Raw genomic sequence first — 25,452 nt, forward strand, 5'->3', positions numbered from 1 at the left:
TTCATTCCCTTTCAGAAATGTTCAGACAAAGTCAAGTACTATTTAATACCTATTTAATTATTAGGAATTAGCGAAATACTTATTTAAAATATTTCGCTAATTCCTAATAATTCTCTAATTTAAAATGAACCGAATAGAGCATTAATTATAAATTGACTTACATTTTTCGATTTAAAAGATGCCTCAAAAGCCAAAAAATCATGTCATATTTAAGAAAGTATTTTAGGAAGAAGCTCTATAAATAGAAAGAAATAATGCATGATTTTAATATTAATAATACAATAAACTTTGATCTTAATTTTTGTACCTTAACCGAATAAAATCGAATTACCTTAATTTTTTTTCTAATATAATTAACGAAAACTTGTGAAAATATTTCCTTCAAATTAAACCATTCTGAGAAAAATGTCCTGTGAAAAATATAGCATTTAATTCCGTTCAGAATGAAATGTTGTTTAAAAATATGTTGTTTTCACATACTTAGGACTCTGAAGTGTTGTAGAAAAAGAAAATATATACATTTATATGTATATTTACGACGTAATTACAAAATATATACATTCGAACGCGTCAAATCCCATAGAACTCAATGGTAAATGACCCAATGTTTTGGTCACCACGTAGGGATCGCCGGTGCTTCAGAGCTGGGTACGGGAAAAACTTGTTTAGGGCGACTCCATCTTACTTCCTACCTCTATGGGTTTAGAGGAGCCTTATCAAACATCGCAAGGAGGTTAGAATAGAAGGAGGGAGGGTTCGTAGTTTCCTCCACTATCGGGGAATGAAACTCCGCCGAACAAGCGGCGTCCATGTTTGTGACTTCAAAACATTGCATTACGGCAGTGACATGTACGTGTTTCTAAGCTGTTCCGTGCATTTATTTTCCAGTAAAAATATGTTAAATTTATAATGAAATCCCTCGCTATTGTTGAATTTTTGTTTTAAAGTAATAAAGATGATATCCATAATTTACTATATACAGCAAATTATTAAGAAATAGTTCGAAATCTAAATGCATGCGCATAACATTAAAGCCTTTAAAAAATTATGTTTCTGCATATTTCACGGATTTGCTTAGGTTAGAAAATAAATCTTAATAAAATAAAACAGATTTATGTGAATTCATTGATTTCAGTTTATGCGCATTTCATATTTATTAATCTCAAAGAAACTGCCTTTAATTAAGTTGAATTACAGAAATACGCCTATATAAGTTTTTGGATACATCTTTCCACATGTTCAATTGTGTAAATATTTTACTTAATTTTATCACTATTCTGCCCAGAAATTTGTAAGTTTATGCAAAAATTTTTAACAACAGAACAATTTATGTTAACTTAAAAAAATGAATAATAATTAATATTTAAAGAAAAGCATTGCTTTATTTAACACCTTTACAATTAATAAAAATAGTAACAATTGATTTCTTACTTTTCATGAAAGTTATAAAACGAATTAACTAAAACGTTCAAATTATACAATTTAAATCCTACCATATAGCATTGTATCTTAAGGAACGAAGATACCAGCTGTAAACAGAAACATTCAAATGTATTTAATATATTTTAATTATAGTTATATTAAATAACCTATTTTAAGTCCTTTTGTATTCATATCTGGAAAGAAAACCACATGACATTGTGATATTTTTTTATATAGTTGTCATATTACATAAAAAAGAAAATTGATACTTACGTGTGAAAAATAATGCCCGGAATTTTTTTCGAGAATCTATTTGTGCATCCATATGCAATACAAGCTGACATGCTTCAAAAAGAAAAGAAAAAATGTTGCAATGACAGATTTCCTTGCACAAGTCACGGTGATAACAAGAAGATGGCCGCCAAGCTTCACCGTTTGAGCTGAACCTTCCCTCCTTCTATTATAACCTCCTTGAAACATCGTTCCACAAGAAGATATGCAATGCGGTTTCTTCTTCTCCCCATCATCCTATCACAGGAACAATTTTTAAACAAATTTTTGCATTTATCACCAAAAATTATGTAGTTTAAAATGAGAAATATATTAGGCTGTTGTATGGATAATGATAATATTTGTTTTTTATTCATAGAAGTAGTAGCTATCCCGCCCGGCTTGTACCAAAATATTAACTCATACTTTTAAAGTTTTGTAGAAGCCAATGAGAATAACGGTGTAGAGAGTGTGACCAGTGTGATTTTTGGTAGAACATTGCGCCAAAATTCGTTGTTCTGTGAATATCAGGTTTCTTTTTAGTGTTTCTGTAAAATTGAAATTTTAATTTTTTGCGTTATTCATAGCGAAGTTTTAAATCGTTTCTGTGATTTGTAGTAAGACTTTTGCTCTTTGTCTGCTGATACCTGCACGTGGATGTTGTGTTGTTATTGTTTCAGTTTTAGGTAGTACAAGAAAGATGCCAAAAATTTCAAATTCAGAACTTCGCCGCACTATTTCAGGTAAATATAGCAATATCTCTTAAGTTCCCTTAATTATTTTTACAAATGGATTAAACCATGATTTATGACAGCTGTTTTTGTTTCCTTTTTAGATATAATGCGAGGTGCTGATCTCTCTACGTTGTCCTCGAAAAAGATACGTGTTTTATGTGAGAAGAAGTTCGGTGTTGACTTAACATCGAGGTATGCACTCAAAAATTTTTTGTAAAAACACCTCGTAAAGGCATTATACGTAGGATTTGCTTAAAAATGTTATGCGTGTTTTTACCGTCTTTATTTAACATATGATAGTTTGATATAAATTTCTCTTTCATAAACAAATTAAAATTTGAGTCTTAGTTTGCGTAAAGGAAAACTATTTATGGTGATCTTAACTAATTTATGATTCGTTCACCTGACAGTTATGCAGTGAATATAATGTAAAAATTGTCTGAATTTTGAATCATTTTATATTATATTCAAATTAATTTTACGTAAAATTTTTGTGATAATCATTATTACTTTATTCTTAAATTCATTCTTACTGGACTCTCAAAAATATTTTGTCAAACAGAAGATTCATAATCACTATCAACTACTGTAACATTTAACTGTATATTTGTCATACACTTTTAACAAGGTATTCCTAGTGTAAGTTTCTGAATTTCTGGAAAGAGAGTGAGGATTATTTATTTTAACATCATATTTAGAGTAAGTTATCTTTGGTTATATTCAGCATCCGAAAGAATATTCCTGATGTATGTTTAAATTTTTTGTGTAGGAGCTACAGACAAATTGAAGATTTACTTACTTCCAACTTAGTATAATAATTGGAAAAATATATTTCAGGGTACTCCTTACTGAAATCTGGCGGTTTTTTGGGTACTATTCTTGTTTATTTGCAACACCCTCCCAAGCAAAATGTCGTCCAACGTGTTTTGCAGTAAAACATAAAAAAATTACAGTCTTAATAAACTTTATTTTAAATCAAAATAAAACTTGGAAATAACTAAAATGGAAATACATGATATCTAATCTTCGCAGTACTAAAAGAAAATATCAGCTTACCTTATTTATAAATTTCTGTGCCTTCAGTCCCAGAAAACTGCTTAAAATTATTTGAACTAGAATCTGCATATTGCTGTCGCCACATGAATTCACAAAAATAAGAATAAAAAATATCCTTCGTAGTGTCATACTGTCGGTGGCATTCCTTTCAAAAATCCCTTTTTATTGCACCTTTAATAGTGTTGATAGGAGCTGTGGTTTCCGGATCCTTAACCAGCATGTGCGCGTGCTGCGTCCAATGGACCCGGCTGATTAAAGAAACCTTTCTGAAAACACCCCTATTTTTCCTAAGTGGTTGTGGTTCAGTGTAGTCTCCAAGGCCATCCTCTTTATGTTTCCGAAGTTTTTCACTGGAAATTTGATTCGAAGTTTTGTTTTGATCGGATGGGGGTCTTTCAGACCTAGCACGTCTGTTCACATTGCTGTAACATAGTTCATTTGTGGTAGTACAGAAAGCTGCAAACATCTTGTAATTTATCCTATAAGGGAGAAATGTTACATTTGCAAAAATTATTAGAAGATGTATCAAATGTTGAACATGCCATTAAAGAAACTGATGATGAAATTTATAATGAAGTTTTGAAGATTTTATGAATAATTATCAGAAATATTACGCTGTGGGTGAGTCATGTTAGTGTGTCAATATTACAATTGATGAAAAATTTGAAGCTTTCCGAGGAAGATATTCTTTCAGGCAGTATATTCCTAATAAACCTGAATAATAATTCCGGCTAATCTTTGGAATATGGTAACAGGCAGTTTGGCGACATTTTGGTAAGGTGATAAAGGTTACTAGCTAGAACTTTAGCAGTGTACATGGATAAAGTCGAGTGTGCGCAATGTCATTTTTGTGCAATTCTGGGATATTTTTTAAGTGAAAGTAGGTCGACGTGTACATGAATACCATGTATGTGCAATTCTTAAAAACGCGGCAAGCAGTTCGCGATTCTGCACTTTCTCTCAATTTCAACCATTCTACAGTCTAAACAATCAAACCAACACACACCACAAAAACGTTTACAAAACATCCCATGATTCAAAATTTCCCAAAATTATGCACCCGATTACGTCACAATAGGGTTTCCATAACATTCAACTACTCAGACTACCATAAGTAAGTGAAACAACAACTTCGCCATAATACAAGGGGTACCTTAAAGTCTACTCTAACCCATTTTATTTCATAAAAAATATTATAGAAATTTAAATTAAAATGTTAATTTCTTTAATTTGCATATTTTTTAAGTTTGATCGTAATATTTTGGTATAAATTTAACACTTTTACCTGAAGAGTAACATTTTTTTCTTCGAAAAACACGAGCTGGGTCTTTTGGACTCGGGGCGCGCATTCATGCGACTCAAAAGAGCGCAAGTGCTCCCGGGTTAAATGTCAGTATGTGATTTACTCAGAGGTAAACAAAGCCATTATCAGAAAGACACTCATACGACTTCCGGTAATCGGATAAGATTGTTGTCCCAGGTAAGATATTCCGCTGAATTACATCCAACAAAGTTTCTTTTCTTCTGTCATCAACCATTTAAAAGAAAACAGCCTTCCGTTCCCTTGTTCTTGTAAAGCACAAAAAAAGCAATGTACTTCTCAATCAACATCCAATGCAGAAATAAACCCTGAGCAATGTTCTCCCAACAATCAAAATTCAGCACCATCACGCCTTACAACTAATAACGTCATGATAGAGTTTCCAAAACATGCACTGTAAAGTACTTAGATTACCATAAATTGAACATTAACTTGGCGATAATCTAAAGGGTACCCCCAAAAATAGATTACCCTGTTAATCATTTAATTATATTGAATTCTCATTGGTGCTAAATAGTAATGCTTGACTAAATTATGCATGGGAATTGTTCTTTGTAATTGTAATCCACACCATAGAAAATAAATTTTTAAACAGCAGGCATGCAGAAGAGGTACAAAATTAGCAGATCATGTTAGATGTTTCATGAAGGGATGCACTCATATTACTCATTATTAGATACACTTCGAGAGAGATGTCAAAATATGCATCTGCTTATTACCTGTAGATGAAATTTGTGTTTAACATTTATTTTCAGTGAGTGATAGTTACATTTCTACTGTTTTCAGTATTTAAAAGTTGTACTAGATTGCAATTGACTGTCATGTGATATCAGATTTTTAATACTACAATTCCTTTATCTGCCCGTTATATCATAAACCATAAAAACAAATTTTATATAATACCCTATATCAATTCATAATATGACAACGAGGAAAATAAATTTAATTATAAAAAGGGTAGAAAGGGTATTGTTTATGTTGGTTAGTGTATATTTCAGGTGGAAATTATTTGCCCATTGCCTTTGTAATGGAATCTTAATTGTAGATACACTTGTCAGACGTCCCGGTTTGACCAGGGCAGTCCCAGTTTTCAGACAAAATCCTAGTGTCTCAGCTGGTTTACTTGAAGTCTTGGTAATAATTAAATTTGATTTTATAGATGAGCAAAAAGGTCTAAAAATAATTAACTGTGAAGGTTTATTAGGTCATTTATTTCTGTACTGTATGAAAAGTGAAATAAATAATATTGTCATCGTATTGTCTTGGGGTTTTCTTCTGCAGCGGATCCGTTAGCGCCGGTGCGTATTTATTCGCCAGCGGCTAATCGGCCATGATTTTAGCGGTGTATAGTTACGTTGCAAGATATTTAACATATGGAAGCGATGATTTTAGCGGTGTACAGTAAAGTTATAAGATATATAGCATATAGAAGTAAAATAAATAGGTTAACCATGACGACGGGCGCTGCATTATGTGACGCGAGAACGCGCGTCGCAATTAAATGACGTACAAATGTAGTAATGTAAAATTATGCATTCTATATTAATTACAACATTTATTATAGAATCTTGCTTAAAAATAATGTTAATTTTAAAATTAATAACAAATAAATCAAAAGTATTTAACGTTTTCTTTATATGACTAGGAATCATTGATTTCTATGAGAAATTTGTGTTTTTTATTTTTGAATGCAATTATAATCCAAATTATGCAGAATTATTACATGGACAATGAGTTATATAATTAATTTTCAAATCAATTAGGCTCAAGAAGAAGAATATATTTTGTAGTTCAAATGAAGCTTCTATTTCACAGTGTTCTTGACATATATTTTTTCACACATATAGTTTCCGATTTTCTGTCTTTTTCCCTTGAGCACATGTAACATCTCCAGTAACATAATTTTCTTTTCGAATCTTCAAGAGAATCTTCGTTGTATTTCTTCTGTTTCTGTCGTGATTTTAAATGAGGATCTAAAAATGCAAAGGACAAATCAGAAGTGCCTCCTGTTCCTGAACTTCTCTGGTGGAGTTTTAGTAGATAAAAGCAAGATCTTTGAATTTATCCCGGCAATATTTAAAAGCGAAAAAAATATGCCCATAGGCCATCGGTTTGATATTCTGGCCACAGAATAAGTGCCACCCATTTCATCGACTATATCAACTGCTCCTTTCGTCATGTTATAAAATGTAATTATTTCAGATTTTTTTACAAATCTCTGTAAAAAGCAATATAAGAAAGTAGCATTATATCCTTTTGAAACCCGAAGAAGATTGAATGCTGTTCTCTATTCTTATTCGACACAAATTCACATGAGATAATCTTCTTATCCTTGCATATTGTTCCAACGATAGAAATTTTATTTTTCTGTAAGAAATTGGCCAATTTATAAACTGGTATATCAACTGTCTGTGGTAATGTTTCTTCCAGAATTGTATAATGGAGCTACGATGTGCTTTGCTTCTGCTGACCTGAGTAAATTTCCATGTTGAAAGTATAGAAGGTTCTAAAATCAACTACAGTAAATATCTTTGTACCATGTATTACAGGTTTCTTAGGCATGTACTTAAGAAAGGAGCATCGTCCTTGAAAAGGTTCAAGCTTTTCATCCAAAGACACATATTCCCCTACATGATATAATTTCTGACAATTCTTCGACAAAATTTTGAAACAAATCTCTTATTGGAGCTAATTTATCACTCTTTCTTCTGCCATCCCGTGTTCCAACATCATAAGGCATGAATGAAAAGAAAACGCTTATAGTTCATTGTTTTACGAAAAATATCCAATCCTGTTCCATCAGTCGCCCATAATTCTTTAACATTTACGTGGGAGGATAGATAGTGGGAATGGGATTTACATAAGAGTCCTAAAAAAGCAAGAAACACTTCTTTCTCCATAGGTTTTGCATCTCTTTAAAATTTCCCGAAATATTTTTTACATAAATAGTAGAGCATTCCACAATCATTGTGTCATCAAATATTAGCTTCCATGCATTGATGAGTGAAGCCACATCTTTAGGTATATGTGTATTGCCAAGCAATTTTTTTGATATTATGGGAAGCCATGCATCTTTGAATTTGAAAGGGTTCTTTCTTCCATTTTGTTGTTTTATTTTTTCCTACAAAATAGTCACTTTGATCACAAGGAATGTCTTCTGAAGAGTCACACTGTTTTTTGGATTCAGACTGATGATCACTAAATATTATATGTCTTCATTATCTGAATCTTGTAAGAAAGCTCAGTTTTGAAAAGATGTTTGGAAGCTTATAAGAAATGATGTTCCGCAAATTTACCTTAAAATGGACGTAATCCAATGCTTTATACATTAGTGAAATTTAGAATATCCAAAGTTAGAATGGAAAAAGCAATATTCTCATTTCCATTAATGAAATAACCAATGCCATTAATGAAATAACCAATATGTACCGTAGGATAATTCCAGTTCCAGGATATCATTGAAATTATTTCTTCTTATAAATAAGATGTGGGAAAAACCAGCAGTTCCAGTATTTTAGACTTATTAAAAACCAGCAGTTCCAGTATTTTATTCTGCAAGAAAAATGATGAAATTAAACATGACAACATCATTTTCTTCTGAATGATGCAGCCATACGTATGAAAAAGACAGATGAAACACTTCTCAAAATGTTGTATCTGAAATGAGTCGTAAATGCTTTGCGTGAAAAGTTCATGAATTGTTGCCAGACGTCGACAAACCTATTTGTATTCTAAGAAAGATCTTTTTAAATCTCTGTTATAGTGAGAGTCTTTGGAGAGACTGCAGCTGATATATTAACTTTGACAAAGTGAGTAACATGGTAAAGTGAGATTGTTATTATGCCAAGCAGTAATAACTTTAGGGGGCATGACAGTGTGATGGCTCAAGATACTGAATACTGAAGATTCAGACTTGGGCCAATTTACCAGTATTCAGCAATTGTATTGCTCAATTGCTTGTAAACTTGAACAAAACTATGAATATCTTGTTAGTGAAACTCATGATGTAAGAAAATCGTGAAAATTTATAAAGTTTCCAAGGTTAAAACATGGTCGATTTTGTTATGAATCCCATGGTTCTGACATGTTTTAAATATACTCCTGCCACACGGATAGAAGCTGAATGATCATTGTCCTGCTTATAACAGTTATAACATGTCAGTGTGGAATCTGAAGGAAAGTTTATGTTATTCAAGTATGGCAAAGAATACCGGCTATCGATCTGAAGAAGGATGCCTTTTTGAACAACTTTTTAAGGGAAACTGGCTTGTATTTGCATTACATATGAGGAAAACTGCAAAAATCAACCATGCAGCCAGCCGTTTAACCATGATATGAAACAAGATCAAACTACCAGTATTCAATGGTCTTAACCAGTTACAGGAAGAATCTGAAGAAAATGCTTGCAATATCATGTAATCAGACATTAACTATGTGTTGCACAGCAGGATTACTTTTTCAGGTGTCAAGGTAAAGAATACTTTTTTTGTTTCTTTTTTTTTATATAGGTATTTGGCCATGGTATTCATTACACATATTCTCTGTCATTCATACAGAATACTAATATTTTTAGTAAAAAGTCTTTTTCATTAAGTGCTTTGCTAGTCAATATTCTGAAAATTATTTTTAATAATTAGTGCTACTGTACATATAATTGATTAATGGATTCATTACTAAATAATACATTTAAAACATTCATTTTACACAAGCAATTTTTCACAACTTGTTTTTTGAAATTCTTGTTGATAGCTTAAAATATTTTATTTTGAAACAATTGCCTTTTTCATAATAAATTTGACAATGCCAAGAATCTTCAATAATATTCAAATCCTTTAAAGTAGCATTGTAAATAATACTAGAAGAAACATTATACATCTTGTTATCTTTCAAGATCCATTCAAACTTTGATTAATTACTCAAAGCAGTGGTTTACTAACTTTGATGACTCTGGGAATACATCAAAGTATTTTGTCATCTCAGAGAACCAATAATAATTTTTATTTCATTTTAATCATCTATTGTATATAAACACCTAGCATCCTCTGAAAAGTAATTGTTAAAATTCATTAAAAATATATCAAATTTTTAGGCATGAAAACTAATTTAATTCTTATTATTTTAGGTAAAAATAACAGTAATAAAAATAAAAACTTAATTATTAAAAACGTATATTATTGTGGCCCACGTTAATTATAATATTTTAGGAGCCTTATGGTTCTGCGTGTTTAAAGTCTTAAAAATTATGTAAGAACACAGCCATACTAGTCTAAACAGCTGTGTTATAAATTATCATTCACCCCCCACCGATTTTCACCACCTCATCCGGTAGTGACGCACCGCTAGCCAGCTGCAAAACGGAGCCCCGAACAGATGAAAAATATTCTTTGTTTATGCCAAGCGCTTGTAGAACCAGGTTGCTACCTCTGACAAACCAATTTGCTGGGTTACCAGCTTTGAACTTTTATCGCCATTTTTAGCAATGTTTACATTTAACGGATCCTTTGCGGAAGTGCTTTCTTGTCTTGTCTCGCAAATTGTGACCATATGAGAGGCTCTCCGGGTGAGTCCAGTATCGAGTACTAAGGGGTGTAGCTTTAGCACCAGAAGAGATTTCGCTGCACGCTACACCCTCTCATGTGCAATAACATTGGACTCGCGCACTTCGGCACTAGCCACTTGCGATAGAGATAAGAAAACTCGGGTCAGTTGTCAGTCAATGTCGGCGATGCCTGTTGTGTTAATGAGCTAGGGTTGTTTTATTTGTTTTAAGCATAAAAGTATATTTATGGGTACCCCTTGGCGAAAATTGGCAGTACATGGATACTGAGTTTGTGCAATTCTTTGACTTGTTATTTTGGCTTTGTGTAGTGTCAATTTTAGCGCCAAAAATCTCCGCCACACAAAGACAAAATAACAAGTGAAAGAATTGCACGAACTCGATATCCATGTACACATTGACCTATTGTCACTTAAAAGAACAATCTCAGAATTGCACAAACTAGGCATTGCACACTCCCTTGACTTGATCCATATACCTGTCGACATATTTTTGCTTAAAAGAAATTAGAGAATTGCACAAACTTGGCATTGTGCACTCTTTTGACTTAGCACCCAATTCTAGGTAAAAGTATATTTATGGAACATTCAACTACTTGGGTTACCATAAATTAAACAACAACTTGGCGATAAATGAAACAACTTCGCGATAAATAAAACGACAACTTCGCTATAAATGAAACAACAACTTTGCGATAATACAAGGGGTACCCTTAAGTCTACTCTAACCGTTTTAAGTTTGTGCATTCTCTGTTAAAATTGTGTTATAAATTCACTGAGGATATACAGAATGAATTCCTTTTTTGAAGAAGGTATATACTGGTACTTGTAATCAAAATCAAGACAATAAAGTTAAATGTTCACATAGTAATTCTTGAGTTTCTGGTGACTCACGGTGGTTGATCTGATATAAAAGATCATTTGCAGTGGAGTAAACACAAAAAGAGTGTAGCATGTGCTGCTAGCTCATCAAAACTGACCAGTATTTTTAAAGACCTGCGGCTTCTAATGACAGAAGAGGTGAGCTTTGCTTACCACCAGCAAACTATAGCTAAGTTTCACTTTCTTCTTAATCATTCTTGTTGAGTTCTTGTTAATCAAAACTGATTTCTAAATTTTTTTAACCTCGGAAAAACTTAAGTGTGATGCAATAGTTTTAAATGTCATAGCTCCTTTAGCTCAAGAAGAGCTTAAAGAAGACTTGACCAAGTCGAACTACGTATCTTTAAGTATGTTAGTATGTTGTACAGGATGTGGCAAAAAGAACTCCCCAGTTGTGGAAGCTAATCAAATCCGAACCATATAAGATATAAAAACTTTCTTTTTGCTCTTTGCAGATACACATAATGCCATTTTTAAATCAATAAGATTTTTTATGCTTTAAACAAAGCATCGTTATAGTCTTCATTGTTTATGCACTGATTCATTCTTTTTTTTTATAGTTATCCAGGGTTTTGAGAGTTATTTCATCAGTAACAGCAGTAACTTCCTGTTGTATTGCCTCCTTCAGAGCTTTTTAAAGTTGCATACCCACGTCAAAAATCTTTCTTCTCAGAACAGGTTCCCTTTAACTGCGTGCAGAGTGTCTGCAAGAATCATGCTGCATTGCTATCAGTGACCCGCCTTTGCAAATAAACTGCTATTCAGCAAAAACACGATGTTCTGCTGAACATGCTATGGCCTGCTCTGAAACAACACTTTTGTTAGTCTACTATGCACTTCCCATCACTCTAGCCCCCCCTCCAAAACTGTAGCTATGCTCCTCCCAGACCAGAGAATTCTTTCTGTGGCACCCTGTATAAGCAGCATACAAGCAATACTAAAACATTATGGGCAATTTTAAATGATTGGTATGGATATAATATAGATCTAACAGGAAGCATAAGTTAGCCGGTTTTATAAGCTGTATGTTAGTTTAGCACCATTCTGTATAGCAATGTGAACTGCACAGCTGTACATGTAGCTGACCAACTAATGACTGACTGAAGGAAAGCATGTATTTGAAGTACCAATTGAATAAAAAGAAAACTGAACATCAGAACGTTGGAACCCTACCAATTGTCAACTGGTGAATTAAATTTACTAATTGTACTGACGCTTGAAGCTCTTGCCCTTTAACCTAATTATGTGGCCTGTCATACAGTGATTTGTACTGTGTATTTATTCTGTTTCTTTCAGCAGCAGTCGTGCGTATGAACACGGTCTATATCTCTGTATCTCTAAAACTATAAACAAAGTATTTACATCAAATACATAATTGGAATATATTTGTGGGCTGTGTAAAATTGTTTTGGAAATCAGATGCAACCTACAGGCGGCCAGTTTGAGATTGCTCGTATTAATACTTTCTATACTATCATTAGATCATATCAAGAAAGGAAATTAGCTGTTTTGTCAATTACATGTTTTATTTAAGGTCTTAAGGTAAAGTCAGCTATTTTGGGATAAATTTAGTCCTTTAAATGTGATAAACATTGACGCAAATGCACTGAACTTGAAGAAATCATTATTATATGATGTTAACGTAATGTTGTAACATTTGTATTGGGCTATAACTACTGGCACTTTTAAATCTACCCTTCCATGCTACATAGAAACTAGGATGCAAGTTTACACCATTAGCTTAATTAAATGGAAAACACACAAACACAAATAGATAAGTTTATTCTACCTAATCATTCTTGAATAACAAATTAAAATATTACAAAAATAAAATTACCAGTTCTCTGGACTAGACAGTAAAAAAATTTGGTACTTAGCAGTCTCTTTATTTACCAGTCTTAAGTACTGTCTGATAAAGGCTACAGCCTGTAAGTTGGCAACTATAAACTAGATCAAATTTAATTTTGTCACATTTATCTTGAGATTCTGATTCCTTCTCAAGTAGCAATAGGCAAGCGCTAATAGGCTACCATGACGAGCATGCAGCCAAATTTTGGTCCAGTATACTCATATGGTTATGGACTCTTCCTCGGACTTGAGATTAAACAGCTTGCATTTGGATCTGCAAAATTCTCTGGAATGAGCAAGTTTCTGACAAAATGAAGCATGCGGAAAAGATGTAAATTAAACTTAAATTTGTTAATGAGACTCGGCTATAAAGCCACAGTGTTTTATCTAACCAGTGTTTTTTGTTTTATTTACTAAATGAATTAGTGATTGCCACTTATAAATACTGTCAGTACTGTAGCTAGTGTGGCTATTAGAAACTGGGCAGTATTATTTTATTTTTACAGTATTTATTTTATTTAAACAGTATTTATTTTTATTTTGTGCTATAGAAGTGTCTCATATCTGATATTATTTACTTTATTTTATTTTGCTAATTTTATCGTTGATTCTTACGTATCACTAAAATAAAAAAAAAAAGGCAATTCTTTTTACTTTATAATATATTGTTTTTATGCATACAGGTTCGTAATAGATTGAATGCACACAGAGTTGACGAGAGCTTGATAAAATTAATTTTACCAAAAGAAACACTTCACAATTTTGGAACTTTCCACAGAAGTTCACAGTGTCACAGAGTATACGGGTTCACAGTATTAATAGTTATACGTCAAACGACTAAGAACGCTAAACACAATGCAATGCAGAATGCATCTAAAGAGCAAAGCTAACCTGGAGATGTATGAGGCTTAAAGACGTATGAGAGCCTGTTACAGTTATGCAGAATATCAATTACAGTTATATAAGGACCAGACCAAAATGTCGCCACGTTTGGCAATTTCATGCCAAATTTGGTGACAAAAATTAATTGCCAGAACCATTGCCAACTTGGCGTTATCTCACCAAATTAGCTAGATAGCCATTCACTCATTGTTAAATAGACTTGTCCTTATATTCTTATTTTTCCTGGAGAGGATCGTTTCTTTAGATTTTCATGTTACATTATACAGAAAAAAATACAATTTCACATATTAATTTCGCCCATATTATATATATGTGTGTAACAGTATTTTGTATGTTCAGTACTAGTCTTTTAGGCTCGATAACTTGATCTCTGTGAAATAAGTAAATCTTCATCAGATAAATATTTTCATATTTGGAATTAATTTTGAACCCCCCCTGAAAAAATAACATCATCTTTGAAAGTGAATTCTTTTTCCTGACAACATAAGATGAAAAGTCAGGAAAGGGATAGTGATCAAATGAAAAAATAATCAAATTGTCCATCCCATTTTATTTCTCATGAAATATTGTATTACTATATGCATATTGTAGGAAAACGGCATGAAAATTAGCTTTAGTAATGGTTAAGAACAGGCCTTTTTCTTTTTATACCATGATAAAAATGTGGAAATCAGTTTTAATCTTAAAGTACAAATATCAGTTAATCAAGGTTTATTAATCAAATTCATGACAGGGCAACATTTTAAAGCAGAAAAGGGGGAGCAACATTTTAAAGAAAACACAATTTTTCTGTTTCTAATAACATTTAACTTCAGAACAGAGGATACTGGTTAACATTTATGTAAAACTGAGGTCACTCTGGGCTTTGCTCAGAAAAGAAAATTTGATCTTACCTTTAGGGTAATATGATGGTAAAATTCTTCTGGACATAAGAAATACATCTCTTAGGTTGGTTATTTCAGTTAATGAAGAGCTAAAACAAAATGATACTTCTTTAACACGTTGAGCGCTACGTCAGCCATCTGTGGCTGACACTAGGTTTTCCGTTTAGGCCGCGTGAGCCATCTGTGGCTGACACTAGATTTTCCGTTTAGGCCGCGTGAGGCATCTGTGGCTGACACTAGATTTTCCGTTTAGGCCGCGTCAGACATCCGTGGCTGAAACTAGATTTTCCGTTTAGGCCGCATCAGCTATCCTTGTCTGACACAAGATTTTCCGTTTAGGCCGCGTCAGCCAACTGTGACTGCACTAAACTTTCCGTTTAGGTCGCGTCAGCCAACTGTGACTGCACTAAACTTTCCGTTTAGGTCGCATCAGCCATTTGTGGCTGACACCAGACCTTTTCGTTTAGGTCGATACTGGCTGACAGCGTGTAACATGATATATAACTATAAAATTTACACTGTTTTATGAAATTACACAAAATTTATTTAAAATTTACTTAATTTTGATTCATTGGATTTCATTGAAACACGGTAAACATAAAAACGGTTCTCCATTACAGCTATTACAAAATGTGACAACACTCTTTTAGTCTTTTTTCTGGCCATTTTTCTACCAGTTTCTGTTGCATTTTTATCATAACATAATTTACAATATTTTCGTACTTCAGAGGCTTTTCCCGGTTTTTTTCTTGTTGTCGTTTTCTAGATATTCTTGCATTTTTGTTTGACAGAATGTCTTCTTTTTCACAACTTGTTGCTATCTTTTACCGTGATACGAATCACTGGCCCTACAATACCAGCGCTTTTAAGCGAAGTGTGTGGCCTGAACGAGATTGCCTAAAACATACGCGTGCCGGGCGCTGAACGTGTTAATCCAGCATTTATTTTGCAAACAGTAAAACTGTTGTAAACGATTAAAAACATTTAATTTTGAAGGGTGATCAGTAGACAGTAACATCAGCTGAGATCTGTTTAAATGGGTTTTATCTTTATTCTGACAACTTCATGTGATTTTACAAAAATAATAGTATGACTGTCACTAGAAGTGTCAAGAAAGTGTGGGTCTTTTTGATAGAAAATTGTTTGGTGCATGTTCTCTTTAATGATGGGGGAAGTACAATATAAACTTTTTTCGAAAGTTTCCACATTTAATGTACTTTATATCAGTGAAAAGGGGAGCAAAACAAAGTTTTTTTAAAGTCAGTCTTAAAAAGGCCATTTGTTCTCACAGTTTGCAAGGAAATAATAAAAAGCATGGAATTCTTTTAGATGTTTTAATTCTTTTAATTAGGAATTTGTATGCAATTAAATTTTTAGAAGAAGAGAATTGATACTTGCTAATTTCCTATCGACCGTGAAAATTGGCAGAGATTGTGGCGAAATGGCCTCAGAAAATAAAAATTCACTTCACCGGGTTTAAAATACTACAGTGTTTATTTTTACGCAATGAATACGAAAATGCAGTTAGAACAGACTCAAATCTTTATTAACATTTTTTAAACTCAACTGACAGGTAGAATATTCTAAGTAAACAATATACCATATTTGACGGCATGTAAGACACACTGGCATATAAGACGCACCCTTATTTAGAAGGCCACACACATGTAGAAAAAGTTATGTGTGTCTAGACCTTTATCCGAGCTAAAAATAGCATTCAGTATTGAAAGTTAACCTGTGGCCTTCACGTATAAGACACAGGTAACTTTTTTGAGACCAAATTTAGGAAAAAAAAGTGCGTCTTATATGCCGTCAAATACCGTAATTTCTTTTGCCATTCCAAAAAGGTAAATGTAAAACGATATAACTGCATTCATTTCCAACATTCTCCCCACTTCGCAAAAGGGGGATTTTGCAACATCAAAATAACTTAAAGTTATAAACTAAAATTAAAAAGAATCCAAAAAATCAATAAAGTTCATATAGTTCCAGATTCTCGATTTCATAAGTCCAATTTTTGTGGAGGATGTACTCTCTGCCAAGACGAGTTTTTCTAAAACATCTTGGATGACTTTGATAGGTGTATATTCCAACAAATCTGAAAAATCTAAAAACTCGAGATTTCATTCTTAAAATTCCATTTTCATCAACAAAAATCTGAAGATTTTTCAGATCAGACTTTTTTTGTTCTTCTTCAAAAGCATCCTTTTGTATAAGAAAAAATAAAGTTTTTTCGGCTTTCTTGAATTCTTCTGCGGATATATTAGCCAAACGATTTTCATTTTTCATATAAGTGGGTCGGAATCCTAACATCTTTATTAACATTTTTAAACTCAACTGACAGATAGAATATTCTAAGTAAACAATATAATTTTTGTTGCCATTCCAAAAAGGTAAATATAAAACTATATAACCGTATTCATTTCCAACATTCTTCCTACCTTGCAAAATGGGGATTTTGCAACATCAATATAATTTAAAGTTCTAAACTAAAATTTTAAAAGGATTTTGAAAATCAATAAATTTCATCTAGTTCTAGTTCCAAATTCTCAATAAATTCATTAGAAGTTTTTGTGTTCCAGCACGTTTATGTTCTAAGTGTAGTTGCTCAATCATTCTTTCTACAATTACATTTTTGGAAGGTAGCAATATAAGGAATGTATATTCCAGCAAATCTGAAGAATCTAAAACTCGAGATTTCATTCTTAAAATTCCATTTTCATCAGCGAAAATCTGAAGATTTTTCAAATCAGACTTTCTTCATTCTTCAAAAGCATCCTTGTATAAGAAAAGTAAAGCTTTTTCGGCTTTCTCGAATTCTTCAGTGTATATATCAGCCAAACGATTTTCATTTTTCATATAAGCGAGTCGGAATCTTAACATCCAAGCAATAGTTCGTACAATCATAGAATATTTCGAAAATCTGGACGCAAGTTTAACTAGAATAGTTTCAACTGTTGAATTCTTCACCGAAATGACAGTTCGACGTCGTTCTTTATCGATTTCTTTCATATCAAAATCAGGATCATTTGAAGGCCAAGTTTCTGGAGGTTTCTTCAGAAATTCAGGTCCTGTCCACCATTGGGATTTTAGGAGTTGTAATGGATAGCATCCTCTTGCTATCCATTACAACTAATTTTATCTCTTGCTATCCATTACAATAAATCAGCAGGGTTTAAGATTCCTCGTATATGTTTCCAACATCCTTCTTTGCAGTAATTTTGAATCTCTTTAACTCGGTTTTCTACAAAAACAGACCAATTATTTCGCTTCTTTAGCCATGCTAAAACCACTGAAGAGTCTAACCAAAAATAAGCCTTCGTGTTTAAAAATTCAAGCTTTTAATATCCAATTGATATAATCTTACACAGAAGTGCGGCCATTAATTCCAACCGCGGTAAAGTGATCTCTTTCAATGGGGTAGGTCAGGATTTTGCTAGGATAAGACTCAAGTGAACTTCTTCCTGTTCTTCTATTCTTAAAAATATACAGGCACCATAAGCTAGTTTACTTGCATCGCAGAAGACGTGTAAAGAGCTTGTTGAATTAACGAAAACTCTTCTTGGGATTCGGCAGTCATTCAAAAAATGTATTTCTGTAGACCATTTACTGAATTTTTTCTGAATGTCTTCTGGTAGTTCCTCGTCCCAGTCAGTCTTTAATTTCCAAGTCTTCTGCAAAATAATCTTTGGATTAAGAAGAGCTGGTGAAGAAACTCCTATAGGATCAAAAACTTTCTGAATGCATGAAAGAAGATTAGTCTTGTGGGAGCTTCAGACCAAGGTACTACTCGGCATCCCAATTCATCTGATGAGCGGTACCACTGAAGACCCAAGAACATTTTCTGGACTCTCATTCAAATCTAAACTACTTTTCCAACCTCTAAGGTTGAACCCAGCTGTAGACATAAGTTCTGTAGCTTCAGTAATGTGTGATTTGATTTCTTAATCTTTTTCCTCCTGTGTAGTTCTTTCAACAGGATCTGAAATGCCTAGTGTTTCTGACTTCCAAAATTTCGATGTTTCAATAGAGCATTTCACTGAAATAAGTAAACAAGAAAAAATAGATGTTTGGTCGTAACTACTACCTAAAAGTTCCCAACCTAAAGTGGTTTTGACAGCCACTAAATTCTTTTCAACAGAAACCACCTCGGGTGTTACAATTTTCACCCAAGCGTCTGCGCTTAATAATACCTGGATATCTTCCGAATAATGATTATCTTTTAAATAATCACTTATCTCAATTTTATCACTTTTAAGGATTTGATAAACCTTTTCATTTTTAAATCTCCGTACGTTAGTACAAATTTGATCAGATCCAATAACATCAACTTCAAAAACAGTTTGAGAATCAAGGCTTGATAACTTAGTTTTGTACATATCATGTGTCGAGAACGGAATCCTCTTACCACCGAACAATGCTTGCGATAAAGTTGCCTTGCCCTGTGGTATCAAATTAAATTCTTTTGCAATCAAATTCTTAATATAACTTTTCTGAGAGCCGGAATCACATAATACTCTCACTGGATATGTTTTATTATCAACAACAATATGTGCAATCAGAGTTTGTAAATATGAAACAGAATACTTTGATGAAATAGATAAAGTTTTAACTATTTCTGATTCATTTTCATTCTGAGACATTTTATCATTTTCATAGTTTCTAATTTTGGAACATTATTAAATAATGCTGACCTTTACATAACACACATCTTACAAAATCCCGACATTTTGAACTTATATGACCCGTTCTTAAACATTTAAAACAAACACCTTTATTCTTCAGTATTTTATTACGTTCATCAATTGAAGAATCAGCAGCTGTAGCGCAATCTTCGGAATTATGACCTTTTCTATCACAAAAAGTGCAAACTCTTTCTTTAATTCGAGAATTCTCTGTTGAACCTAAGGCAGCAGCCGTATGAATATTTTTATTTCTGTTAATTCTCGAAGTACCTTTTGTTTCGCTATTAAAAGGAAATTTTCTTTTATCATTGAAAGAACCATTTCTAAATTTTAATCTTTCCTCACCTTCTACTTCTATTTTTTAAAAGTCCAATAACTCGCATAAACAGTCATTAGGATTTTTAGTCGAAGCCTTTTTACTTGTAGTTACCTGGTGTCTTTCCCAGATCTTGAAAATGTTTTCTGGAATAGCTGACTCAACCAACGGGAAAAGCATCGCTGCATATTTTTCTTTAGTTACGCCTAAAGATTCTAAAGCACGTAACTGTGTTTTTTAGTTTGTCATAGAGTTGCGAAATTGGAATATTTTCCCCTTTTAGTAGAACTAGAGACAATAATTCACGAACATAGAATTCTATTAAAAAATTCTTCCTTCGCATATCTGGATTTTAAAAGCTCTAAAGCTTTCTCATAATTTTTTTTTGATGGTGGGAAACCTTCGATTAGTTTTTACACTGGTGACCCAGGTTTTATACTAAGTCTCAAATATTCAAATTTAATCTTCATCTGATAAAGAATGTTCATTATGAATTTTAGTAAACTGTCCCCAGTAACCAATTCAGTTTCTTAAATCTCCATCAAATTTTGTTAATTCTATCTTAGGTAATTTTATCTGAGTTTTGAATCCAGTCTGACATATAGCTTCAACATCTGAGAGTACTGTTTCAGTAAAAATTGTTTCTTTAATTTTAAGAAATCTTAATTTGTACTCACTGCATTTTGCTATTTCCTCTTCCACTTTATTTTCTGTCACATTTTTATCTTTCAGAAGTTCTTCTAAATGAGTGGAATTTAGAGCATTAATCCTTTCATATTTTATTTTTAATGCTTCAAATCTTGCTTTCAGTTCTGTTTTATCCCCTTTACTGGAGATAAGTTCTTCTAAATTATTTGCTTCTACTGTGAACAATCTCCGAAGAACTCTTCGTTCTTTCGTATTGTACATAGTCGTATCTCCGTCAAATAAACAAGACCTGTTCTAGACTAAATATTTATCTTTATATACAACTATGTACAGATTACAATTTAGAAATACTTTAAAATACATTTTCACTTCAGTAGAGCGTGCAAGCCAGCATCCGCTCTTTTCTCTTTCACATCTTAATCTCCTCTTACTCCCACCTGTGACCAGGGGGGGGGGAAGGAAGACAGAGGGTTCTCTGTCCCTTCTTTTAGGGTGGGTGACCAAGTGGTCTTCAGAGAATGGAAACGTTCCACTCCTTCCCCCTTCGAAGAAACATTTTGTTCATCAAACTGTTTAACTATATTTGAGATAAAGAGTTAGTTACACACATACATAAGAAAAAAATCACATAGAAGTACAGTGATATTACATCAAGGCCAGTGACACAATTAAAATACATAAAATTCACAAAAGAATACAGAGATAAATACAAGTTAAAGTAAAGTATTTTTTTTTTTAAGTTGCAGACCTGCTTAGACTGTCAGCATTTTTATGGCTCTTCCCAGCTCGATGAATAACTTGGAAATTATACGGCTGCAGGGCTAATGCCCACCGCATTAGCCTGGGATTAAAGCCTGCGTTAGTTTTTAACCAAACTAAGGGGTTGTGGTCAGTAATTATAGTAAATTTTGGACCGTCCAAATAATAATGCAATTTTTTTACAGCAAAAACTATACATGCGCATTCTTTTTCAGTTGTGCTGTACTTAGCTTCCGTCACTGAAAACTTCTTGCTTAAGTACAAGATGGGATGTTTGGTGTTCTCATCCATTTGTGTTAATACTACTCCCATCTCTAAATTGGAAGCATCTGTTTGCACCATAAATTCTCTATTAAAATCTAGTGCGTGTAGCACAGGTTCCTTTGTTAATTTTTCCTTCAATTGAATAAATGAGTCTTCACATTCCTTTGTCCAAAGAATTCCCCCCTTCTTTGCTTTCCTTTTTAAGGCATTCATCAGTGGAGAAGCTATAACCGAAAACATGGGAATATACCTGCTGTAATAACCTGCCAACCTAAAATATGCCCTTATTTGAGTTTTTGTTTTCGGAGTGGGATAATCAGCCACTGCTTTAACCTTTGCCTCAGCTGGTCATCTGATTCCCTGTCCTACGATGTGCCCCAGATACATTACATGGTTTTGAGCAAAACGACATTTTGACGGCTTAATCGTCAAATTTGCCGCAGTTATTTTTCCCAAAACGCAATTTAAATGCTTTATATGATCTTCCCAAGTATTGGAAAAAATAGCAACATCGTCCAAATATGGGACAGCAAAGCCTTCACACCCTTTTAATAACTAAGCCATCAACTTACTGAAAAAGTAGGGAGCGTTTTTCAACCCAAATGGCATATGCAGTGGTCTGTATGTCCCAAATGTCGTGACAAAAGCGGCCAATCTTTGGGCCTGTGGACTTAGAGGAATTTGTCAGTATCCATTTGCCAAATCTAGAATTGTTATATACCTGGCAGACGAAACTCCACTCTTTCCTCTATATTTGGCAGGGGGAAGAACTCAGTGCATATTACGTCATTTAGGCACTGGTAATCTATACACGGTCTCGGGTCTTTCCCAGGCGCCTCCAGTAGAATCATAGGCAAAATGTAGTCCGATTCCCCTACCTTGATTATGTGCAAATCTAACATCCTCTGAATCTCCGTTTTCAAAATTTCCATTTGCCTTAGGGATGCTTTATAGGGTCTAGATCTGACTGGTTTGTCGCTTATTAATTCAATGTCATGCACTACTAATTCCGTTATTCCCGGCTCTTTGGAGAAATTCTTAGTAAATCTCGTAATTGATCTACATGGCGAGGTTCCAACCGATCTTCTAAGCTGCTAGATTGGATGATGTCTTCTGAATCGTAAATGTTAGGATTTGGATCTGGATATGGAAAATCTACCTCTTCATCCACACCTTCTTCATTCTTACTTTCAGATGATAAAGCATCAATTTCCTCAGGTCTTTTATAATAGGGTTTTAACATATTTACATGATAAATATGAGACTTCTTTCCAGACATTTTTACAATGTAATTTGTATCCGATGTTTTATTTTCGATAACTCCCGGCCCCAACCACTGGACTGCCAGCTTATTCGGTTTCGATGTAGCGAAAACCAACACTAAATCCCCTTTTAAATTCACGCTTCACGGCGTTTTTGTCATACCATAGTTTAAGTTTAATTTGCAGTTCTTCCATTCTTTGCACTGCGATCTCCTGACACTGTTTTAATTTATTAATCAATTCGAAAACATATTCAGTTACTGGATTTTCTTCATTCTGCTTCTCCGTCCAATGCTCAAATAATAAGGTCTCGGGTGTCCTTAAATTCCTACCATGCACTAATTCGGCAGGTGAAAACACGGTGCTTTCATGGGTTACAGTTCTTAAGGCAAACAACGCTGAGGGAAAGTGTTTTCCCAATCTGTTCCAGCTTCTAGACATAGAGCTCGTAAGAGCCGTTTGATTGTTCTATGGAAATGTTCGATCGGATTCGATTGGGGGTGGTTAACCGAACTATGACTAACCTTAATCCCAAACCGATTGAAAAATTCCGTAGTTAGTGCACTTGCGAAAGACGTTCTGAGATCACATTGGATTTCTTTCGGAAAACCCATATGACTAAAAATACTAATCAGGGCATCCGTCACAGAAACTGAACTTGCATCACTTACTGGAATAGCATCAGGGTATTTAGACGACAAGCATATGGCTGTTATTAGGTAACGTTTTCCCGTTGAACTGACCGGCAGGGGGCCTACTGCATCAATGTTTAATTTAGAAAAAAATTCTCGAATGACGGGTACTACTTTAAGAGGGGCTTTTTTAATTTCATTTGGTCTTCCGGCTCGTTGACATTTGTCACAGGAATGAACGTAATCTTCAATTTCCTTATAACAACCAGGCCAAAAAAAATATTGTAAAAGCCTATCCTTCGATTTTGTAACCCTCAAATGAGCCGAAGTTTCTTCGTGCCATAATGCTTGGATTTTCTTCCGAAATTCTATTGGCACTACCAGCATTTTTTTTCTCATTTCCATAACGATCTCTTTGAACTCGAAACAAAAGATCGTTCTCAATACGGTAAGTAAGTTTCAATGATTGATTTCCATTTCTTGAACTAATAGAGTCGTAAATCGCTTTTAACTTTTCACACCTTTTGTGGGAGTCACTAAATGTCCTTCGGTCAGTCTTTATTACAGCAATTTCTCCCCCACTGTTCTCTGCTTGCAGTAACAAAATCTCCGTTCCCATGGTAGGGTCGATTGAAGTGGGGGACTCACTGACCCCGTCTTCCCGAAAAGTCGCTTTTCTCGAAACCCGATCCGCCACTTCCTGTGTTTTTTTATTTTTCTTTCGGGCCATAGCCTGCTTTTCTACGGCGCTTATGGAATTTGGAACTAGTAATTGCAATCTTCCTGTGGTTTGATTTCCCAGAATATACATACCTCTGTCTAAATCCTCTCCAACGATTGCGGCTTGAGTTTGGATGAGCCCAGTTTCATTCATCTCAAGCTCTACACATGCTAATGGTAGACATTTTGCTTCCATATCCAAAGAACTTCTCACCCATACTGTTTCTCCCGTAAACATTTCTGAAGTGATATAGTTACGACTCGCCAAATCGAGGCTTGCTCTGGTGTCCCGCAGCACTTTAATAGGATTACCATTTACTTGTGCGTCCGTGATAAACGGAGACAACAATTCCTCTGCGCTTTTATATTGGTATACGTTGTTTAACATGGCTGGTGATTTATCCTTTATGAGTTTTGGGCAATGGGGGCCTAAAGTGATTTTCTGAGTCGCATTCGAAACACTTAGAAGACTTTCTTTTTTCAAATGCTATGTTTCAGCTGGTCTTCGTTTGTTCTGCCCTAGATGAAACATTTTTTTTTTCTCGTCATCCCCCTGTTTATCTTTAGGATCAGTTAAATTCCTATCATTCTTCCATCGCTCTTGATACCCCGGATGAGCTGATTTCTTCCGAATTCCTCTGACAGCTTCGTAGTCATCTAACATATATGCCAACTTAGCTGCCGAAGTAACTTTTACCCAGTTGTCCGAGAGATGATCCGAATCAAATTTTTGAATAGTTTTTTGTATCTCACGATGAAACTGCTTATTACTCGATTTTGAATTTTCCGATACCACAGGCGACGATCTACCCATTGCCTCGATCCTTAGCCTTTCTAATTCAAATTGTCTTATCTCCCTAGCTCTGCAATCCTCTCTCTTGTTCTTTAAGCCTCTCTTCTCTCTCTTTTTCTCGAAGTCTCTCCTCCTCCAACCTATCATTTACTATTCCCTCGAAAGCACCCTTAACAAACTCTTTGTCATACGTTACACCTTTTTGAATCAGAGATTTTAGCTCCTCAATTTTTAGACTCATTGTAGCCTCCTCTCCTAAATCTATCGCTAGGTTATATAAGTCGATCTTTTTTCCCTTTTCCAAGAAAGCCATTTTAACCAAAGTCTTTGAGCTTTGTGCCACACTCAATTTCTGTACTTAGAATTATCACACACTAATCAAAAATACAATGCTACTGAAATTATCATTATTAATAGTAAGCATTAATGCACAGTGATTTTACAAACATCGTAAATGATCTGAATATTAATATAACAAGAATTCAGTATACTCAGTA

The 25,452-nt window shown here is 33.9% G+C and overlaps 1 protein-coding gene across 4 annotated transcripts in view; it reads left to right on the top strand.

The window, feature by feature from the left end:
• Nucleotides 1-2,027: 2,027 nt before the first annotated feature.
• Non2 (upstream activation factor subunit spp27 homolog Non2) overlaps nt 2,028-25,452 on the top strand; it is a 105,538-nt gene continuing 82,113 nt past the window's right edge. The window contains exons 1-2 of one of the 4 annotated variants that reach the window (XM_085808585.1): nt 2,028-2,435; nt 2,528-2,618. In XM_085808585.1, the coding sequence (XP_085664711.1) occupies nt 2,393-2,435; nt 2,528-2,618 (134 nt within the window). In that variant the 5' untranslated portion in view covers nt 2,028-2,392. The remainder of the gene's footprint in view (nt 2,436-2,527; nt 2,619-25,452) is intronic. The other 3 variants (XM_085808583.1, XM_085808582.1, XM_085808581.1) reach the window with 3 other exon arrangements.

The sequence above is a fragment of the Stegodyphus dumicola genome, chromosome X1, assembly GCF_044657685.1.
Source record: "Stegodyphus dumicola isolate Sdum_Otavi_A_Nest chromosome X1, ASM4465768v1".
Taxonomy (NCBI): Eukaryota; Metazoa; Arthropoda; class Arachnida; order Araneae; family Eresidae; genus Stegodyphus; species Stegodyphus dumicola.